Source organism: Rhipicephalus sanguineus, chromosome 3 (genome assembly GCF_013339695.2).
Source record: "Rhipicephalus sanguineus isolate Rsan-2018 chromosome 3, BIME_Rsan_1.4, whole genome shotgun sequence".
NCBI classification, from domain to species: Eukaryota; Metazoa; Arthropoda; class Arachnida; order Ixodida; family Ixodidae; genus Rhipicephalus; species Rhipicephalus sanguineus.
In genome coordinates this window covers 184,870,067-184,892,398 of record NC_051178.1, presented here as the reverse complement: position 1 = coordinate 184,892,398, position 22,332 = coordinate 184,870,067, and the positions used below count along the sequence as shown (strand labels likewise).

Sequence of the window (22,332 nt, the reverse complement as noted above, 5' to 3'; positions counted from 1 at the left end):
AATAGCGTATCGTGGTTCGACGATCAGCGGCATTCAAGTCGTCCCAATGTTGATGAGCCGGGTTCTCCTACGACCACCTAAGGTTAAAGCCGGATCATGGACGGCTGCGAATGCTCACAGACCTGGACATATGCAGAGACCTTTGATGTCACAAAGTGCGGTAAGGAAATTTCGCCGCCTGTACACGACAATATTCTGGCACGTAATTACGGCTTGTATCAATGCGGAAAGGTACCAACGTCAAAATCGCTGTCGTCAAAATGCAGGCGTGAGAATTGAAGGGTACATCTCGTTTTTTTTAAGATTTTTTTTTTATTGAGGGGGGGGGGGGGTTATGAGCAGCACAATCATTTATGAGCAATAAAGTAGATGCAAGGCATGAAATTACACGAGCAATGGCGAATAAGCCTTCCAAACAATTTGAAGGATCTGTCCGTGCATGTTTCAAAAGGCACTTTATGCTTGCTAATCACAGTTGCTCATACTTCGCGATGTTCGCGTCTCAGCGACGCCAACCTGCGTTTTTGATTTCCGCATAGCCTTCTGTGACACCCTTGAGAACTCCCGCTAACTCGAAGGGAACTTTCTTTGCTCCCTCCACCGTCTTTCTTTTACATGCCGGCAACTGATTCGTTGGTCAGCAACTGAGCAGTCGAAAAAATACGATAAATGCTATTGCTTCACCGTATTTTTGGTTTTTTTTTTTGTTCTTGGTCCAGTCTCAAGGCCATTACGAAACAGATGATGGAACTTACGTCTTCACTCGAGGATCAGTACACGACGTGGCAAAGCAGATCCTTGCTAAGCGGGTAAGCAATCACTTCGTTGTTAGCACGCATATTTCGTTTGCACGATTATGAAAAAAAAAAGCAAGAGAAACATAATTTCAGTCGACAAGCAGAAAATGTATCGAATGCCAGAAGAGCAATCATATTTATGCCCTGCTATGATGCGTAGGTCTATGCGCGTAGTTCACAGACATACTAGCCTTGGTCACTCATGATTCCTTCGGGGTAGGACCTCTAGAACTGCACTGTGTCCTGCTGTACTAGTACGCTTTCTGAGGTTAGATAATCCACGTTTGTTCCGGCAGTGCTACAAGATGACGCCTCTTACTTCCCCTGGCAGTGTGATCTTGCCGGCAGGGGCGTAGCGAGGACATTATTTCGGGAGTGTGCGTGTGTGTGTAGATGGAGGGGTGCTCCTGTTTGCCTATATGTCCACGTGTGTTTTTGCATGTGCACTTGTATATATACATACAAACTGCTAAAATTCAGCGGTGTAGTGGGTGTAGGGGTTGAATAACCCCGGCGTCCGCTCCCCATCGCAACGCCTATGCTCGCCGATCCTTAAAATAGCAGACAGTGTTTGATGCTGCCAAGGTTTGGCAGCCCGCTCTACAAGCTTTTTATCAAGTTCATGCAAATGCGCCATCTGATGTATTGGTGTAATAGACACGGTCGTGTGGTGTCGTTTCTTTTATTAAAATAAAAGAGCGTACGTCCCTGTTTTACATTATAGTGTAAAAAGGACAATAGAAGTGGTTTTGATTATTTTTTTTAATAAATAGCCGGATACCGATGGGATGAGATTGGTCGAAGCCCGAACTACTTTGAAATTAATTTCACAGCGTGCAGAGCAAGAAGCCTTCTTCGTTTGCGATGTGCGTGACATTGCCAAGAAGGTCGACCTCTGGCGACAGTGTCTTCCAAGAATCATGCCTTTCTATGGTGAGTCACCTCCTTAAGTGTTCGCTGGTGCGGTCACGTTGTAGTGATGTTTTTTTTTTTGTTCCCAAGTAATCAGTAGGCTTTCTTGGCAGCGTAGCACTAGCTGGATAATTTTGACTGTGGTGCGTGAGATTATTGCTGAACAGCGACACCTATTGTCTGTATCAGTGACATGTGCTAAGCGTAAATAAGCCAGAACAGAACGAGAATAAGTATCAATAAAAGGGGGTTGCCGGATTGATTGTTGAAAAGTAAGGAGAAAGAAGAAAAACTAACAAGCATAAAAATCAGATTTGCATTACCATACAGCCCAGAAAGTTAGGCCGTGAATTTATAGCTTTTTTTTTTTCTTTCAGATCTTACATTGATATAGACGAGACAATGGCAGATAAACAAATTCAGCTTGTGGTTCACAGACCACCGCCCATTTCAAAGGGGACGCTCATAACATTCATGCATATATATCTATTCGTGCACATTTGGAGACAACATCTCCCCTGCGTCTCAGCGCATCATCATGACTCCCTCATCTCCACGTTCTCGGTGTCTCTTGCATATAGAGTTCAAATTTATTATTTTAACTTCATGGTTGATTAGCATTCATGGCGCTGTGCTGTAAAATACATTGCCTTGAGTTCAACTCGTAAACACAGTGGTCATTTTTCAATGTGGTGAAGATGCAACTGTATACTAAGTACAAGGAACTTGCACATGTAGTTGGAAAAACTGCGCTAACGAAATGTTCCTGAACTATATAAATAAATCTAAATCGGCGAATCTAATCTGGAGTTGTTCAATATAGCCGAATCCTGTCTTTGTAGAATATAAGAACACTAGATAACGGGCTAAGTACCGTCGCTTGCGCCGCATTTGACTGGCTTAATTGACATCTGAGGACCATAATCAAATAATTTCTGTGATATGACATCTTTCTAAGATAACTGTATACATTATCGTAAGCGCGAGAACCACGCAACAGTACATCCTCTTTGAATGGCAATATAGGCTAGGAACTAACCATTTATTTCTCTCACTTTACGGTATCTACCATTCCAAACAGACGCAGTTGCATTTGCAAGCGAATACTAAATATTCGCATAAGAGTTAAACATTTTCTGCGACATTACAAGCAACATGTACCACGGGCGGGTGCCTGGAGTTTCATTAGAAGGCCCAACTGTCTTTCATTGGTGACAAACATGTATAACCTGTGTAACAATTTCGAAGCGCTTACACACCCTGTCATCACCAAGTGATTGGTGGTCGTAACACAACTGTTTGGTGGTTACGTTAGAATGCGCAAGAAAGCAAAAAGCAGAGGTGATAGAACTAGATACCAGTGCAAACGCCAGCCGTAGACAGTGCGATGTCCTGCTCAGCAAAAGGAAAAAGAAACCACCGAAGGCGTTCATGGGAAATGAAAGGGACCACTATGCACGCTATTAGGGCTCTCCCCGTCTCCTCCTGTAGCAATCATTTAGGCAACCACTGCCTTCCTCCCCCCCACCCCCTCAAGTCCCACGTTTTGAGCGCACTTATCACCGAAATGAAAACCAAGCTGTTCAAACATCTGGCGCAGAAATTATTTCGGTCATGCAGCTCACCGCGATTTTCTATACCTTATATGCTACTCCATATCTTCTTTTTCTCCTTTCTTTAAAGTTGACTAGGCCTCTTATGCACAAAGCATTGCACTATAACAGTACAACTGCAGCGCAAAATGGCCCAGTTTCATGGTACTTAACAATAGTGAAATTCATGCATCCGGACGTCAAAACAAAAGAGCTGCAGTCTTAGTGAGTCATGTTAAAAAACGAAGGGATCAAAAAAATTCGGCAGATCCCATGCACCGTGGGAGTCGATGTTATGCGAAGCATGCGGCGGGAAGTTGATTGTGGCGTAATTTTTTTTATGAGCGAAACGTTACAAAATGACGCTAAAGGTTTGTATAAACTTTATGCGCACGTATATATGTTGAAGAGCCGCATATGTGTTATATAACCGGTTGTTTACAGTTGGGTAACGCTGCCAACGGCAAAATGGGTATTACCAACCCCAGAAGCGGTAAGCTGATATGTAGTGCTTATACTTGTCCCTTATGATGGAGAACGGACACACGTTTCACGAACCCGTGTGCATGTGTGGAAGAGGCTCTTGACAGTTCTTGAACAAAGTCATCATCACCGTGATCAGTGTTATCGGATCCGGTCGTGATCGCGGTGACGAGAGGTCCATGTGTAGTGAATGAGGTATTGTGCAGCTGTTGGAAATCGTGGATGCCTCGGTCACTTCGTCGACAAATTGTTTGTCGATAGAGCCGGTGACATGTCGGAACCTCAAGTCACCCTTAGCGTTGGTGAGGTATAGGCCGTCGAGGCTGGTAGGCCTGGATACTGCTACGTAGACCAACATCAGTGGATGGCGTGTGTCGTATTCGTAGACTACGTGGGCGTATGGGGCCTAGTGGCGTAGCTAGGGGGCGGGGGGGGGGGGCACACCGGGCCCGTTCCTCCCTCCCCCCGAAATGTTTTCTTGCCATGGCACACAGAGTACAAAATGACACTCGGCCACATTTGGCTGCCCGGCCCCCACTTCAGATCAAGGTGGTGCCCTCCCCCCCTGAAAAAATTTCTGCCTACGCTCTTGATGTGGCCTACGTAGCCTAGTCTACAAAGCGGCTGTCCGTCATTCTGGCATCATCAACGGCCAGCATGAGGCCATCGCCCAGCCTCGTAAGAAATGAAGAGGACACTGCGTCGTTCTGGCGGACTAAGTGCACTCTACGGTGCGATGATTTGAATATCATGCGTAACTTTCGTTAATGTATTCCTCAGGGGTCGAGCAATACTTCAGTATAGCTTGCTGAATACTATGAATACAAATGTAATGTTTATTAGACTGCTACAAAAGCGGAGCCAGCACTGGAACCACAGACGTTAATCTGATATTAAGCCTGTATTGTAGGATTTCATATGAATTTTTTATTGCTTTCTTGCAAAATCAGATAACCACCACCACAACCACAATTGACGTTGCACCGACATTACGCCTGCATAGGCTGTTTTTCCAAGCCAGTTTATAGACCTGGTGTGGCTCTGTGGTAGAATACCTTATTGCCACGCAGAATTCTTGGGTTCGATTCCTGCTGGGATTCTAATTTTCATTCAATCAATTTGTCGGGTCAACGCTGCCGATGTCGGTTTTTCTTAACGCTCTCGCATTTAAATTATCACTGTCTGTTCTCGTGGTTCGTGGGTAGATATAAACTGTCGATCACCTGTGGCGCATACCCGTACACCGCGGCCCTTGGTAAACGGGTATGTGCCACACGTGTCTAGAGGAAAGGGTTTGACGACGTACGCGACAGGACTGTCAGGTTATTCATGTCATGACCCGACAGTCATATTAGTCAAATCCTCTTACCCTCCCATGCTAATTTTGGTCTACACCAACTGAAGGAGGCGATCATGACAGCACCCAGACGTAGGTGGCTAGATAGATAGATAGATAGATAGATAGATAGATAGATAGATAGATAGATAGATAGATAGATAGATAGATAGATAGATAGATAGATAGATAGAAACGCGCGCATATTGCGGTATCATACGAGCAGCTATACTGTGTGTTCTATTAAATGCTTCGCATTTAATAGAACACACAGTATAGCTGCTCGTATGATACCGCAATCAACCAGCAAGAAGGCGATACAGCAGTATACGCTGCGCTGTATAAATAGTCACTCTCGAACCGTGCCAAAATATAAAGACAAAACTCCAAAAGCCGTAATTCTCTTCGGTCGATAAATCTATCACTGTCGGCGCTTCGTGCTTTGTGCGAAAGCAGCTTAAGTCATTTTCTTCGCCTTTCTTGCCTTTTTGCGTGGAGTGGTGCAGTCACTCTCACTAGCAGGAAACCATCTAATGACTTTCCTTGTACTGCGACGTAGCAATTATTGCAAAGCTCAACTTCTGCATTCGCGTACATTGAACCTCGATTCGAGATTTCGTAAGCTCTTTTCGTTTACACCGAACTCGTATGTATCATCACGAAAAAAAGAAAGAAAGAAAGCGCGAGTCTACTGACCCGGTGTAAATGTACGTAACAGCTGCAGTCGTTATTGCGTCCATGTTTTCAGTGTTTCGCTCTCGCTCACTGCTCCCGCATATTGTTAGGCATTGCCCAATGCAATGCAGTGCATTGGACAATACAGTGCATTTCCCGTGGCACGGGAAGGGGCTCGGTTAGTCTAATTTGGTGTCCTAGCAGACTCACTTCCCCCGTGATAACTAAAGAAAATTATGTCTTATGAAAAATTGGTGCAGGCATTGCTACGTACCCGATTGTTTGGCTGTATACCCTGTTTGTCGTAAATGCGTTTGCATATAATTCAAGAATGGCGTGCGCATTGCAGCTGCTCCGAATGTTGGTTACGTAAGTCAAAACAGCTTTCCTGTAAACATGGTTGCATAAATGTGCCACGCAGCTATGTGTGTGACCTAGTGTTTTTTGCGTGTTCTGAATTCTCTGATCAAATTGACGTGACGGTCTCATAATAACAAGTTAACAAGTTGCGTTCCACTGATTTCTGTTTTTCCTCTACGTGCGACGCTACACGCTACAGATGTGGTGATTTTCGCTGGACGCACTGCGAATATGTCGCGCGGCTGCATTCCAATTAGATAATAAAGCAAGAACCCTCTTAGTTATTTGTTTCTTTCGTTTATTAGTTGCACATACAAGGGAAGGTAGACTACAATAGGGCCTGGTATCGCAATACAATCAAACCCGCATATATCGAGCCCGCAAATTACGGGAATCAGTTCGGTGTATCGTATAATTCGATATGAAACGTTTAAAGCATTTATCGTATTTAGATGCGAATTTCGGTGCGCAAGTATGCTTCACCGCATTGCTTCACGATATTGCAAGGAAGGAGGTTTCAGAGCAATACGCAGGGTTTTTTCAAATATATTTTACGTTTGAGGGTTTGTAGTTGGGGGTGCAGGTTAATGCAGGGGCAGGTAATACACGTGAAAATGAGGTATCGATGTAAAAAGCACCTGAACACCTTCTTACGCTGCTGCACATACTCGTTGGGCGCCCGAAGCCTCCAGTCCTTCTTGGCCCTAACACAGGACTTGCTCTTCAATCGTAAGCGATGTACTTGGGGTGCTGTATGCACCGACGACGTCAGACTTCTTTTCTCCGCGGTCGAGTGCGTTGATTGTCACCAACTTTGCGGATACCAGCATGTCCTTCCGTTTCACGTGCGGTAACCGTCGTGCTAACAAAGCCAGCAGACAATCGCAGAGAAGCGAACGGCGACCGCGCACGACGTGCCGACGGAAATGACGACGAAGAATCTTGGGGAGATACCATGTGATGGCAAGCGGTAGTTTCTACTCGCTCTGCGCGGCGCACTCCCACAAAAAGTATTAAAATAAATAATCGGGAGATGATTAGTACTTGCTAAGAATGCGAAGGCGAAAACCAACTTGGACCTTCTATTGGTCTGCTGTTGGACTTTCTGCTGATGCTGACGTACTGTTGTAGTTTATCTTCAACGTAATGTTGATGTCTCGTCGAACTTTGTGGCGGTATTTCTGTCAGACTTCGCATTGAAATTTGGTTCAAATTTCTGTTAGGCTTCCGAAGAAGTTCCCTTTGACGATCAAATGCATTGTGCTGACATTTATTAACTGTTATATCGACGTTTGTAGAACTTTCAAGTATCGTTTACCACTTCTGCCAAGGTCGCGCGGAACCGATGCTATACTATGATCACGTATGTACATTAAAGTATGTGAGCTCTGAAAACACTTTCTCTTTATCAAGTGGCAATGAACTCAGACCGAGTTGTTTTTGTTGTTGTTGTCGTTGTTGTTGACAAAGCTACAAGCAAATGAAAATTTATCGTTTTTTTCTTTCTGTCTCTCTCTATCTCTTTCTATCTATACATCTGCCAGCCATCAAAGCCTGTCGGGATCCAATAGTCCTCAACGTTCTCAACAGTCATGGTGTCAGCTTTGACTGCTCCAATAAGGTAAGAAATATTAATTGAAGTAACATTCGTCGATTAGAATCTTTCAGGTTGCACGCTCGTGAATTATGAACTTTGATGGGCACGTAGTATTTTCTTTTCTTTTCTTGGGCACGCGCAGTAGGAAATTCCTTATTGCGCTTTTGACGTAATAAGGAATATATGCATTTACTCTGCATTTTCTCTGTTATTTAAGCTGCTGTTGCTGCAATACACCGATGTCACTAGATAGATTGGTGTATCGTGACTTTCGTGACTATGCACTCCGCCCTTTACAATATCCTTGTCAGGCAAACGTGTGCATGTCGCCAGCAGGCCGTTATATAAATCAGTGGCTTAGGGAACGTCAGTATGATGTCAAGAACGCTGTTTCGGGCCACTGTGGCAAGTATTGCCAGACTTGCGGCTGTGTCCCCGTGTTTGAAAACACGGATATCCTCAAACAGAGCCCAAAGCAAGATGACAATAGAAGCTATTGAGCGTATGAAACTGTAAACAGGAAAGGATGTGCGTGAGCATTCCTTCATCGGTGTTTGTCGAATAAAGAAATGCGGTTCCTGCAGTTGTCGCTTTAGAAATTTCCAAGCAGGCTGTCATTGCAGTAGTGGACGCGAGTCGGTTGTTTGATCTTTATCTATATGTTGCCTCTCTAGTGTCCGTTTTCAATATAAATACACGCTTCACAGATATAAATCCAGGGCTGGGCAAAGATACTTTGAAATTGCATCGCGATACGATACAAGATACTCAGGCAGGATGTATTGGAGATACAGATACAAGATACTGCCACAATAATTGTATCCGATACGATGCTTGGCAATTGTATCTTAAGATGCTTCGATACACTTACAAATTTGTTAATATAGATCCATATAATGTAGCAGCAAACACCTATGCACGAAAATGTCTTCTTGAAAATTTCTGAACTGTTATTTTGTTTCACTTGAGTGAAGTGTCTGTCAGTATCTCAAAAGTTTTGGCCTTCTTACTCAAAGTAATGTTTCCTTCCAAAACAATTACTGTGGTTTGTTTTAGCTTCTTCTCAGGACAGCTCTTTATACACTTCGCTGACAACGGTTTTCGCTTGTCATTTTTGCAATTTATGGTAGTCGCTGCTCAGCTTGCCGACCAGCTAGCGGGTTGCCATTTGATCACAATAACGTGAATAAGAAGCCTTCGCACGACGGCGCAAATACCGGTGTGGACTTTTACCTTGTCCGTAAAGGACAGTTTGCACAATATTGTATATCTGAGCAGGTGTACAGCAGCAACAACGCTGGTAGCGACATTTTTTTTTTTTTTGGGGGGGGGGGCGGGACGCATGGTGTTTACTAAGGGTTTGAGACCTTTCGCTAGCGGCCCGGTCGGCACACATGACCATCTTCGTCCCATTTGTTTTTATTTTCTAAATAAGTATGTTCGTGAGCTACACAGACTTGATAGGTTTCTAGCATTCCTTTTGCGAGGAACATGTGGTCACCATGTGCTGAAACATAACCGTGGAACAAAAACTCTATATTTCAAAATCCGCGTCCAGAATTTACTCGTTGTGTACATCGGTATCGATGTTTCTCGAATCCTGACTCCAAATCCCCTTCAGAAATACCTATATATGAGACATGGGAAAGGCTTCCTTTCGAATGGCAACGTCATTTTGTTCAAACTCCCTGCCACCATCTTCGATCTCCCTGCCCTTGGAGCTAAATTTAGCGACTGCGGCCCACTGGCTATAAGCTCAGTTTGATACCTCTGGTGTATACGTAGATGACGTAAAACTGCAATGAATTTTCATATTCTACTTATCTGCTGGCGTAAAGGATTCTTTGTTGATATACTCACTAACGTGCAATCTTTTAGCAATTTTTCTTCAACGAGAGAACATGTGCAACAAAGAAACATCCCAGACGTAGTGTATAGTTGCACAAAGCGTCACAGGACACCGTCGCTATTCGCACTATTGCCGCTTATAGCTTCCATTAGGTGGCGATTAGTAGTACGAAAAATATTTAGGAAGGCCTAAAACAGAAAAACAAATATAAGTAAAATATAGAGGTGGTCCTGTATCAAACATCAAGATGGAATGAGTACAGAAACACAATACAGACGGCGCCCTTAAAAGCTTTGAGCAGGAAGTATCGTCAACTTACCTGCTGAGACAATGGAAAATTCAGTGCTTATAGAAAATTTCCTGAAAGGGCTCGTTGGGACGCTCATGAGTAAAACGGAGCATTCAGTAAAACAAAGTTTCCCCAATCCCCTTCCTAACATCTCTAAGGTGGCTCTTAATGATTTCCATTATTATAATGCAAACTCAATTTCGCTATTTTCCTAAGCGGTAAGCAGAATATTTTGTGTTGTCACTCAAGGGACGCCCACATAATTATATATTTGTTTTCAAAATCGCCTTGGCAACGTGTAAATGCGTAAAAAGAAGTAGAAGTATAAACCAGACAATTAAAAGAATAAAGCAGAGATCTTATTTTGGGAGCACGTTCAAAAAGACATACGGCAGTGACGAGACCGAAAAAACAGTACAGAGACCTAGATAATGTATGGGATGCAAAATGACAGCTAAGAAAGCGCTTGTGCTAATAATCAAATTATGATTTCATAAAATCGTTGAATATATGTAGCAGGAATTGAAAAATACGGCGCGCCAAGATATATTCTGTTAGGTAAACGCTTGCTCTATTAGACCTAGCATCAGTACCAGTGGTGTACGTGGTACGTAACGTGTACGTGGTACACGTGTACGTGGTACGTAACAAAAGGTACGTGGGCTGGGCGTAGACGTCTGCGCGCTTGTCTTTCTCATCTTCTGCCCTAACTGGAGGACTCTGGCGGAAAAATAAAATTGCGTCACTGCCCTTAGACTTATTCAGATGGCTTAGTGGCACTATTACCAGCTTGAGAATGGGAGCTTGACCAGCGAATATTGTTTCGCACGGTTGTGTTGCGAAAGAAGTATCTTGTATCTTAAGATACACGATGCATTATCGAATGTATCGGAAATACAGATACAGATACTCCTCTCTCGAGACGTATCGCGATACAGATACAAGATACCTATAGAGTATCTAAGATAGTATCTAAGATACATGTATCTTCTATACTGCCCAGCACTGTATAAATCTATGAAGCGCGTGCGAAAGTAAAAACTCGCAGTTGAAAATTAGCGTTCTACGTGCGTCCTCATATTACCTGTCCCTGTCCAGTAGAGCTGCATTGAGTTTATTATAGTTTTTGCATAGCCACTCCTATATGTGGCCGACCTTCCCTTTTTCACGTTTATTAAAGTAGAAGGACAGCATCTATGGTTGTGCATCAGTCGTCCAAGCGTGACATGATGAGCCCAGTGATTTAAATGCGATTTCTCATAGGTCACCAAACGACAGGCCACGGTTCAAGTTCGCCATTATCGAAGAGATATAGCTTCTTAATGGATGAATTCGCTCGAAAGGACGACGGCTCACGGATATGCAGGTTTATTTAGACATTCAACGCGAAGGAAAAATGTCTGATAAAATCATTATGCATGGTTTTTTCTGGAGTACCGCTTCTTGTGATTGAACATTATGGTCTCCTGCTTCTCTACATCAAGCCATATGGGTGAAATGGAAACTGAAAAAAAAAAGTCACAGTTTCACCGCAACGGCGAAGCAATGAATGCGACAGCAATAAATTGGAATGTTGGAATTGGAATTCTTTCCTCGAGATAAGCGCACGAAGGCAACTACGCCCTGTAGGGCAAAGAGCCGCGGCGTTCGCAGGAGCAGGGCGATGATCTTTAAAGCGCGCCACGCGCGCACTTCGCGCCATCTATGTGGTAACTAAGAAAGCATGCTGAAGTAAATTGTGTATATAAATAGCTCGCCGTTAGCACACTGAAAGACGGTACTGTTGGTGGCCTAACTGCTAACGCCGCGCTCTGCAAAGCAAGAGGTCGCCCGTTCGATTCCGCGCGCCGGAAAGCTTTTCTGAATTATTTTTCTTTATGGCTTTTATATGTATATATATATATATATAAATTTATATATATATATATATACATATCGCCGCTGTCATGCACCGTATATGTATATGTCCATATATATATATATATATATATATATATATATATATATATATATATATATATTGACATATACATATACGGTGCATGACAGCTGCGATGGCGACGGCAAAAATCAGCCGAGACTGTCCATATAGTTGCTATCGCAATAAAAGAAACTCCAGCATTCAGTATCGTTTCAACAGCCCATATCCCGTGGTTTATAGCCATAGCTTTCTTTAGGTGCACGTTAAAGAACCCCAGGTGGTCGAAATTTCCGGAGCCCTCCACTACGGCGTCTCTCATAATCATATCGTGGTTTTGGGACATTAAACCCCAGATATTATTATTATAGCCATAGCTTTCATGCGGAAACTTCAACGGTCTTGCTAACTTCGTCATTGCAGCTTGAGTGCATACACGTGTATGGAAACGTACGCGTGCAGAGCAGTGTCCTATGCTGCGGCCACAATACCTGTACCGGCGCTCTAAAAATAAGGGCAATATTTATGACCCACTCGCGGATACAAGCAACGGATTCGGCACATGGTGGGCGGCATCACCACGTGCGAGTGCGAAATAGGCGCACGGGACAGGAGCAGCCCGCATACGCACCTGGACTTCCAGTCATAAATCATTTCCTCTTTCATTTTCTTTTTAATAACCAAGAATGACGTTCGAGCTAGCACGCCAAACTAAAAAAAAAACAGGTGTCTGAACCAGTAAACGTGAGAAGGAGCTTTCATTTGCCATATTTTAATGTTGATAGTGGTTCGTAAAACTTCAGATCAACCCTAGTGAAACCCTCTTGAAAAATGTCTGACTTTGTCGTGAAATACACTGTAAAAAAATGGAGGATAATTTCAGCGGGAGCTTGAAAAATGTACGGAAGTTTATGAAACGAAGTGTTGTTAATCATCCATATGTAGCAGGAAAGCAACAACTGAAGGAACACGAAGCTGCAGTGTCGGGTGAATGACAATCCTATTCGCCTAATAACTAACTATTGTTGTAGATGTGTAGTTTCAAAAGTGGACGTGGAAGAAGCGCGTTGAAACCACGTTATGAGCTATTTTTCTGCGGAATTTCTTATTAGGCCTATTATTTCCTTTTTCAGGGTGAGATCAGCGCTGTGCTGAACATGGGGGTTGATCCAGATCGCATCGTGTACGCGAACACAATAAAGAGCGTCTCGGACCTTAAATTCGCTCAGCAAAACGGCGTCACGTTCATGACATTCGATTCCGCAGAAGAGCTGGTCAAGATCAAGGACAAACGGGCAAGGTACAGTAATCACGCGCATGGGCATCTCCCAAACTGGGTGACAAGTAATGGCCAATGATATAGCGAAACTATTCATTGATGCCCAGTGACGAGTCTGTTCTGGTCAAATACGTGTTTGCTATGTTCGCAGGCTGCTGCTTCGAATAGAAGCCGATGAGACGGGTTCCCAGCATTCATTCAACTCCAAGTTTGGCTGTTCTTTCGATGAAGCTAAAAGAATCCTTCAAGAAGCTCGAAGGAGCGGAAGCAATGTTGTCGGCTTATCGTACGTATGGAATTTGTTAAAATGTGTTACATCTTCTTTACACATTATGATCTGCACTCTCGTAAAGATTACCAAAATCAGCTGATATAGGTCACCCGCGCAGAAATATTAGTCGATGTTAACGACGAGGTAACATGTATTGATGTATTGCTATGTACCTATAATATGTATTTATTGTATTTCGTTACACTTGTATGTACCTATATTTGCTCTGTAGCTCAGCAGTACCTACTACTGTTAAAAAACGGACCCCTGCAACTGCCTTTCACTGGGCTCTGAGTCTGGGGTGCTACCTGTATAACAATAACCAGCCATTATATGTATGTTACACAATAAAACTGATTGATTGATTGATTGATTGATTGATTGATTGATTGATTGATTGATTGATTGATTGATTGATTGATTGATTGATTGATTGATTGATTGATTGATTGATTGATTGATTGATTGATTGATTGATAACGCAGCAACCTTTTTGTACTTAGTTGCACTAATAAGACGCTTTTACACTATTACAAGATTTGTCTCGTATGTTGAATATCAGTGGAATTGATACTTTTATCACTATGGTGAGGTGTGCTGCTTCCAACTTGTTCTAAACAAACTGAGACAGCTTTCTTTTTCGTTTTTTTTTTTTTACTTTTAATTATATTGCGTAGACGTCGCTCCGTACTGCCTGGTTAGTTTGTTCACTCTTATATTAGTATAAAGACCACAACGAAAAACAGCTCAAGACAGGCGCAGTAAGGGGCACACACACGAGCACCTTTCCGCCCCTGTATTCTTGCGCTGTTTTTCGTTACAATGCTTCAAAACCAAATAGCCCACCGAAAAGCATTGACAAAGTATAAAGACAACACGAAGCAAAATCAAGGCGGCGAGATGCTCTCTTTCATGTCCAGTTCTACGTGTCTTGCGCACCGTAACAAATGCGCAAGTAGTAGTTTGATCCATACGATCCATACGTGAGGCAATAGCGCACATATAGCAGCATTTTCGAGAGAATCATTTGTAACGTTTCTTCACTAGCTCTTAAATTCTCCCCCTCCCCCCTTCCTTGTGTTTAATGTGACGAATACACGTCCACATTAGACGCCACAGCTTGCCTGCTGGCGTGTGAGAGAATACAACGCCACGCGATTTCCTTGTTCTCCGTAGATTTCACGTTGGCTGCGCTTATCAGGATCCTGTGATCTTCGCACGCACAATCGAACGAGCGAAAGCCATCTTTGATATGGCGTCGAGCATGGGCAATACGATGAGGGTTCTCGACGTTGGTGGCGGCTTTCCCGGAGGCCTGAGAATACGCGAGAAATTCTTTGAGGTAAGCAGCCTTGCTTATCTCCCGTAATACGCTTAATCTTAGCGAACGTCACATTTATCATTGTTCAGATTAATCGGCATGGACTGTTTTACATGCGGCTACGTACATTTTAAAAAGTTAGTGCTGGGTGGCTTTTATGCCATAACGATTACTTTGGAAGGTATTACTTGGATTGCGTTGTATAAGTTGAATTTGTGACGTCTGTGAGAAGGCTTCGTAATGTACAGGGTAAGAAAAATCAGATACAATGGAAGGAATTCCTGAGTTTTAATGTCACTTCTCTGTGTGTGCTCGTTGAATTCCAGCGATAGAACACCCGCAGGGGCGTAGCCAGGGGGAGGGGGAGGGTTCCAATTTCCCCCGAAATTTTTCAGTTTTGCTTGCGTATATATACACGCACACATACAAACACACGCACGAACATATATAAAGTGTGGTCGAACCCCCCCCCCCCCCCCCCCCCTCCGCGAAAACATTTCTGGCTACGCCCTTGAACACGGGTAACAATAAGGGTCGTTGGATACTGCTCTCATACCACATATAAACGAGCCTACTTCAGTTTATAAATATCAATTCTCGAAATCTGACTTCTTTTCCTCGTCTGCATCCAATTGATTCAGCTATAAACAATGTCACTCAGCATATCCAAAACGTTTTCTTGAGTCTATTCAAACACATTTACTGATTACTGATTACTTACTGCATAACTGAGCGTCAATTTTTTTATTGGTGTCTTAGGTGTGCGAGGCTATACGCTTGGCTACAGATCTGCACTTCCCAGTGTCCAGCGGGGTGCAAATCATTGCCGAGCCTGGACAGTTCTTCGTGACGTCCGCTTACGCTCTCGTCGTCCAAGTTATTGGAAAGCGGCACCGCGAGGTTGTATTAGACGGTAAGCCACTTACAACGCATGTGTTGCATCATTCGTGGCGTCTTGTTTGGCATTCAGAACTGTTTCCGTAACACTGCATGACATCGGTGATACATCACCTAGGGATAGTAAATTCCATGCCGCTTATAATGGAGGTTTCTGTGCATTACCAGATCGTGCTATACCTAACATGCATTCGCACAAAGCAGGCTGCCATTGCCCATGCCTGACCTTGCGCGACTTATTTGCACATAGAATGAGAAATGACCCGCATGCGTTCTAGCTTAAATGCCACTTGTTGTCTGGCAAAGCAATAGGCAAAGCAATAGGCGAAGCTAGAACTAAGTGAGGGCCTAAGCACAGCCGGAACCGCCGACACGGGACAAGCTTTTCCAGCTAATATGCTCGCATCAGAGAACAGTACTATTACTCTACAGTTCGCAACTACCTAGCTCAATTAAAAACACCTGATGGACACTGCGCTTCCCAGACCATTGGGGCAGATTCCACGCATTGTTGGAGACAGTTTCATGAGAAGCTGTAGGCGAGTAGCAGCCTATGTCGCTCTTTTTTTTTTCTTTTCTTTTTGCTTTCAGTCAAGTGTTATGTGTTGGTTTCGCTAATGAAGTTGGCTCTTAATCATAGGCATGCCCAGGGTTCTCCCTTAGGGGGGGCCAAGTTTCACCGGCAAGCTAAAGGTGGTAGACCTGCTGGAGGTTTTCGGCGTTGACAATTGAGTCAGGAGCGAACGAACTTCTGCACGTAGCGGTACATCCCCCGCCAGAAATATCGTTGTCGAATGCGATAAGTTTTGGATACCCGAGAGTAGGCACACTGCAGATCAGAGTGAAACGACTCGCGTATTTCAGAACGCAGACTGCAGGGTATTACTAGTAGCCACTGGCGGCCGTCGGCGTTGTAATTGCGTCAGTGCAGTAGGTCATCGCGAATGGCGAGATGGTGGGCTTGACGACGCAAAGCGCGAGTGGGTGGTGCTGCCGACGGATCAGTGAGCAGGTCTATCAGCGAGGCGACACATTTATTCTTGCGCTGTTCGGTAGCAATAATGTCAACTTCGATGGAAGAAACGGCAATGTGAGATACAGAGCAGTGGGCATTATCGTCAGGCAAGGAGGGTGGTGAGGGGGCGAGGAGGCGTCGGCGTTAGCATGCTGGAGTCCGTTGCGGTACAGCACGCGGATATTGTAGTCTTGTAGGCTAAGTGCCCAGCGGGCAAGACGGTCTCGGGGATCCTTCAATGACGACAACTAGCATAGTTCACGATGGTCGGTAACGACATCAAATGGGCCACCATAGAAATAAGGTCAGAATTTGTGAGGGCCCAGATGATCACCAGGCATTCTATTTCCGTGACGGTGTAATGGGTCTCGGCTTTAGTAAGCGTACGACATGTCTATGCCACGACATTCAGGGAACCCTGGTTCGCGCTGCGCAAGGACAGCGCCGAGATCAACACCGCTGGCATCCATGTGTACCTCTGTAGGGGCCGTATGGTCGAGTGGCGTAGTATGAGAGGAGACGTCAACAAACGAAGGAGCTTTGCGAACGTGTCGTCGCACTCTGACGACAACGAATTTAGGGGCCCCATACTTCCAAGGAGTTTCGTCAGCGGCGATATGATGGTGGCGAAGTTTCGAATGAAGTGTGGAAAGTAGGAACACAATCCTACGAAACTGCGTAGTACTTTGACGAACGTAGGTATGGAAAATTCTGACACAGCCCGAAGATTCGCTAGATCTGGTAGGATTCCTTCCTTGGACACGATGTAGCCTAGGATTAACGCGTCAAAACACGCCGCAGGCGTTGAAGATGCGTGGAGAAGTCTGGAGCGAAAACGACGGCGTCGTCTAGGTAGTACAAGCATGTGTGCCCTTTCAAGTTGCGTAGAACGGTATCCATCATGAGCTTGAAGGTTGCAGGCGCATTACACAGTCCAAACGGCATGACGTTGAATTCGTACAAGCCTTCGGGCGTGACAAAGGCTGTCTTCGGTCGAGCGTCATCAGCCATGGGTACTTTCCAGAACCCTGAGCGCAAATCGAGAGATGAAAATAATTCTGCTCCTTGCAGGCTGTCAATCGCGTCGTCTACTCGTGGCAGTGGATAAACGTCCTTACGAGTGATCTTCTTGAGCCGTCGGTAGTTCAAACAGAACCATCCCTCTTCGCAACAAGAACAACAGAAGCCAAGAGGCTGTTTGAGAGTCGAAATAACATCCCGTCGAAGCATGTCGTTGACTTGCTCGCTAATTACCAGACGTTCTGCGGGAGATACACGATATGGACGTTGCCGCAGTGGCGGTTGGACGCCAGTGTCGATGCGATGCGTAACAGCGGATGTGCGGCCGAGAGAAGTTTGCGCGACATCGAAAGAAGAACGAAATTCTTGCAACAGGCACAGAAGCTGGGAACGCTGGACCGACGTAAGGTTGTCAGCAATTGAGGAACTAAGTACATCATCGGGTGATGAATCAGACGTGCAAACAGCACTGGGGCAGTGCGTGTCATCCGGTGCGTCGATAACTTGTGTGTCTTTGAGGGGTTCCACTCTGCCGAGACATTCCCCTCGCACCAACGCAACAATGTACGGGGATAGGTTGGTAGCAAAAATAGCGGCCTTGAGCGACTTGCATGGTCGCAAATCGCACCAGCAAGCCTTTTTTAATGCAAACGTGGTCAGATGGCGAAGGGAGTGCAACGGTATTGGAGAGACCGGCGCAGTAGACTGACACAGCCGTTAACGAGTTTGGAGGCACTTTGGTATCGTATTTGACGAATATCTTGCTCGAAGCCGATTGACTGCCGGCCGGCGTCAAATCTGAGAACTGTGAGAGTTCTATTTCGGCTGGTTCGCAATGAATTACGGCGTCGTGGCGGGAGAGAAAATCTCATCCCAGGATGACATCGTGAGAGCATGCAGAAATTATGATGAATTCGACGTCGTACAGAGCGTCCTGAATGACGACGCTGGCTGGGCATACTGCCGTAGGATGAATAGTTTGGGCGCTAGCACCACGCCTATGCTGCTCTTAGTCCAGCAAGTACAGCTCCTGCTCGAGTTGCTGTCTATGTGTGGTGTTCTTGGGGCAGTCCAGCAACAGATGATGCACATCCTCATCATTATGACTGCCCAAATATGTTGAATATGACGCGCACTTAATTCGGAACAAAAAAATTTTGTGTATGCTCTTCCGAGTAGTAGGTGATGCATGAGGGTGTCGATACGTCGTGGGAACTGAGGGTCTAGTTTGCTCTCAAGATTGGGATCAATGCGTTGTCGCATTGTAGTTGTGGGGCGACGGTACCAGTTAAATCGGTGTTTTCAACGATATAATATTTTCCGCACATATTGCATGAGTAGGCCCACCTGTATAGAAAATAAATTTCTCCTCCTATTTGTAACTGCGCTTTTTTTTCGCGTAGGTTGGAGCCAAACTCAGCAGGACGTGTTCATCAACGAATCGAGGGACAACTGCGTGTCGCGGAACCTCTACGATTACTTGGACGTCAAAATCTGGCCATTGAAGGTCAGCATACCACTCCATAGTGTCATTCCGCTGCGTCAAAAAAATGTATAAGCCATCTGAGGCATTCCAGCTGTCATTCGAACTTAAAGTAGCTACTCACATGCGCCGCGACGCCGCAGCAGTGGAGCTTGGTGCTTAGAACAAAGCTAAAAAAAGAGCTGTTCGAACCACACACCAAGTATGTGCATTGAACCAACTAAGTACACCTGACGTACTTCACTCTTACGAAAGAAACAGAACAGTATACCGCTTTGTGTCGTCTTCATTTCTCTTCATCGTTGTATTGGTTGCACCACACTGACAAAGAACTGCAGCATGATACATACCAACAATCCCAAAGTGTTATAATTGATCTACGTGCAGATGTTGGAGATAAAAGGAAATCACAGCTATCTTTTCTACTGAACGTCAAAGCATCAATTCAGATGTCGTTTGGAAGTCAATTACACACGGACCCTCCACTTAACAATTCGGTATTTTACTTGACGCTCAAGTTACACACACAAGAAAAAAAAAAAGAACGCAACGCGATCGACGCGTTGTTATTACGACCTAAGGATGGCCTTTTTACGTTTTGTGGGGGTCGCAGCCATTTTTAGAGAGCCGAGAAACGGACTTGTACATATTGTTGTCAACAATTCTGTTGGTCCCGCGTATTTTCTAACACATATCCATAAGTGACGACCAACCTTGGTCACATTGATGTCCCTGATGAGTGCAATTCAACACTCACAAGTGAAATGACAAAGCAAATGATACATCTATTATTTGTTGAAACGATGCAAGAATGGGCTTGTTAGTGGCGATACTTGGCAAAACTTGTAGCGCACTATGACGGACACGAACGACGAAAGTAAAGACAGGACGATGCGTCCTGTCTTCAGTTTCTTCGTCCGTGCCCTTCATAGTGCGCTATAAGTCTCGCCATCTATCATAGGACGTGACAGGTCAAGCCTCGTAATGACTCATTACTACCGCAGAAACAAGAAGGCATTCTCACGTGTATTTCCACTTGATTCTCACACATGCAGGAACCCTTGGAGAGACAGCGCGACGTCCCGACCACCGTGTGGGGCGGCACGTGCAATCCAGTGGACTGCATTGAAAGGAAGCCTCTTTTCACCGTAAATGTGGGCGAGTGGTTGCTCATGGACAATATCGGCGCTTACTCGCTCAGCAGGGCGTCGGGCTTCAACGGCCTACCGTATCCGGCAGTGCACTACATCGCGCCGCAGGAAAACGTCAGCGCACTCCTTCGAATTTTGAACGCTTCTCCCCTGCGCAGCGGCTTTGGTCAACCAGAGGGTGTACTCAAAAGAAGCCTCCTGACGCAATGGAGATCAGAAGCAGCGGGCTGCGACGAGCAAGCTAATGCAGTGCCTGTAGCGGCTCTTCCTTGCTGAGTCGACGTAGGAAGTCTGTCAGGGAAGAACTGACGTCCCAATGCATACATGTACATAAGAATTTTGTCGCGGATATAGGTATAATGACGCATTGCCATGCTTGGCTGATAACAGGGTATCCAGAATGCATTCGGCCTGCCTAATTTCCCTTTCTATCCATATCATTCCATTCTTTCTCTCTTTGTCTCTCTCTTTGCTTACGCAGTTCGGGTGGGACATTGTCTTGCTTACGGCGTCACACAGGCAAATAATGCTTAACACGATCTACCCCCAGGCGTCATTCAGCATAAGCTAAAGGATAAAGGGAACCGATGTAGCTGAACCTTTTGTTACTTGCAAACCGCATAGAGAAAACTGACAGGAAATCCAGAAGCGAGCTGTATATGTGTGCCCCCAGTCGGGTGAGTTTTTCCCTGAAGGTCAACCATGTCGAGGATGCAAGCTCCATTTACGTATTTATAGGTAGGATTCAGAGGCTTTCACACTAACCGCCGGGGCAGTTTAATTTAATGACTTTTCAGTCGGCATGATTTCAATGTGTTTTCCACAAGGTCTTCTGTAGCTTTAATAAAAAATGTGAGCCCAAGTGAGTCCAAATTCGTTCACATATCGCTCGTGCACAGTTTCAGAATCAAGCTTCAGTCGAAGGCAAGACGTCTTTCATAAGAAAATGTTAACCCCGTTGGTGCGGCGTCATTAGCTTATATTTTAAGGGAGGACGAGGACACTAATGAGCAGAAAAGAAGGAGAAAAGCTATATCTGGATACTTTCGGCGCTATTATTAAGGTGCCTATGCCGCGTAATCATGGACAGCTATTATTCCCATTCGCGAACATCTCTGTTCAGAAATTGTGGCCTGGGTAATTACTTTCTGACAGTAGCCGTTTTGCCTGATCGGTGACATTCCGCTTTAATCTTTTTCCTTTGTATTCTTTCGTGATCTAGGTGCTAATGCTGTCACCACGTTCACGCAAAAGTGGCGCCCGTATGCAATGGGCAAACGACATGCCCGCAAGTCATACACTTTCGGCAAAGGAGTTTCTCTCCAAGCATCTGTAAAATCCATGACCACAAAGGGGGTAAACAAAACAATGAAACTGTAGAGTTGAAGCAGAGAGGTAACATTGTGCGTTAGCTACAGTGAGCCCCGGACGCAGCACACCTGAGCGGCACACGCTGCATGTCCGCGAAGAGCGCATCAGGGTGCCGTGATTTCGCAGGTGGAACATCAGGCGCAAAAGCAAGCTGCCCTCGGCATTTCCCTTTCGTTAGACGAGGATCTGTTTTGTTGCTGTTCATTATCACAACGCTGCGACCGTATTTCGGTGCGTCTAGTGTACGCCTATGCGCATGGTCATTCCACAACTACGCTGCAATTTGCAGTCAACGTTTGCGCTCTGACTTAATGAAAAAAAAAATCTACATGGCTTGTGAACACTGATGTCTTCTATTACCTTGTATTCCGATAAGTAAATACGGAAAATACGTGCTCGTGGATTTTACACTTCCAGATATGCCGTAAACAGCCTGGCTGCAATGTACAGAAGCGGGAATAGAGCAGCGCGCTGTTTTCATCGCGCTTTGACCTGGATGGCAATAAAAAGATGCTTGATTGTATCATTGTGACTCTAGTAGCTCTTTATTACTATTTAGGCCTCAGCCGATTGAAAATAAATGCGAAACATCAGAGCGCATAGGCTTTCAAAGCAATTTCGAGCGGCGCCACTGCTCTTATCGCAACTGGAGGCATCCACGGCCACAGCACTGCCGTCTGCCGCCCCCGTTCCGCGCACACGCAGAGCTCTCGGAT

At 44.9% G+C, this 22,332-nt stretch overlaps 1 protein-coding gene across 1 annotated transcript; it reads left to right on the top strand.

The window, feature by feature from the left end:
* On the top strand, positions 1-20,521 carry LOC119386170 (ornithine decarboxylase). The gene is made up of 10 exons (XM_037653511.1): positions 1-160; positions 720-809; positions 1,631-1,730; positions 7,700-7,776; positions 12,942-13,108; positions 13,239-13,373; positions 14,535-14,700; positions 15,439-15,592; positions 19,015-19,118; positions 20,150-20,521. The coding sequence occupies exons 1-10, from the start codon at positions 47-49 to the stop codon at positions 20,519-20,521; spliced, it is 1,479 nt and encodes a 492-aa protein (XP_037509439.1). The 5' UTR covers positions 1-46.
* The last annotated feature ends 1,811 nt before the right edge of the window (positions 20,522-22,332 follow it).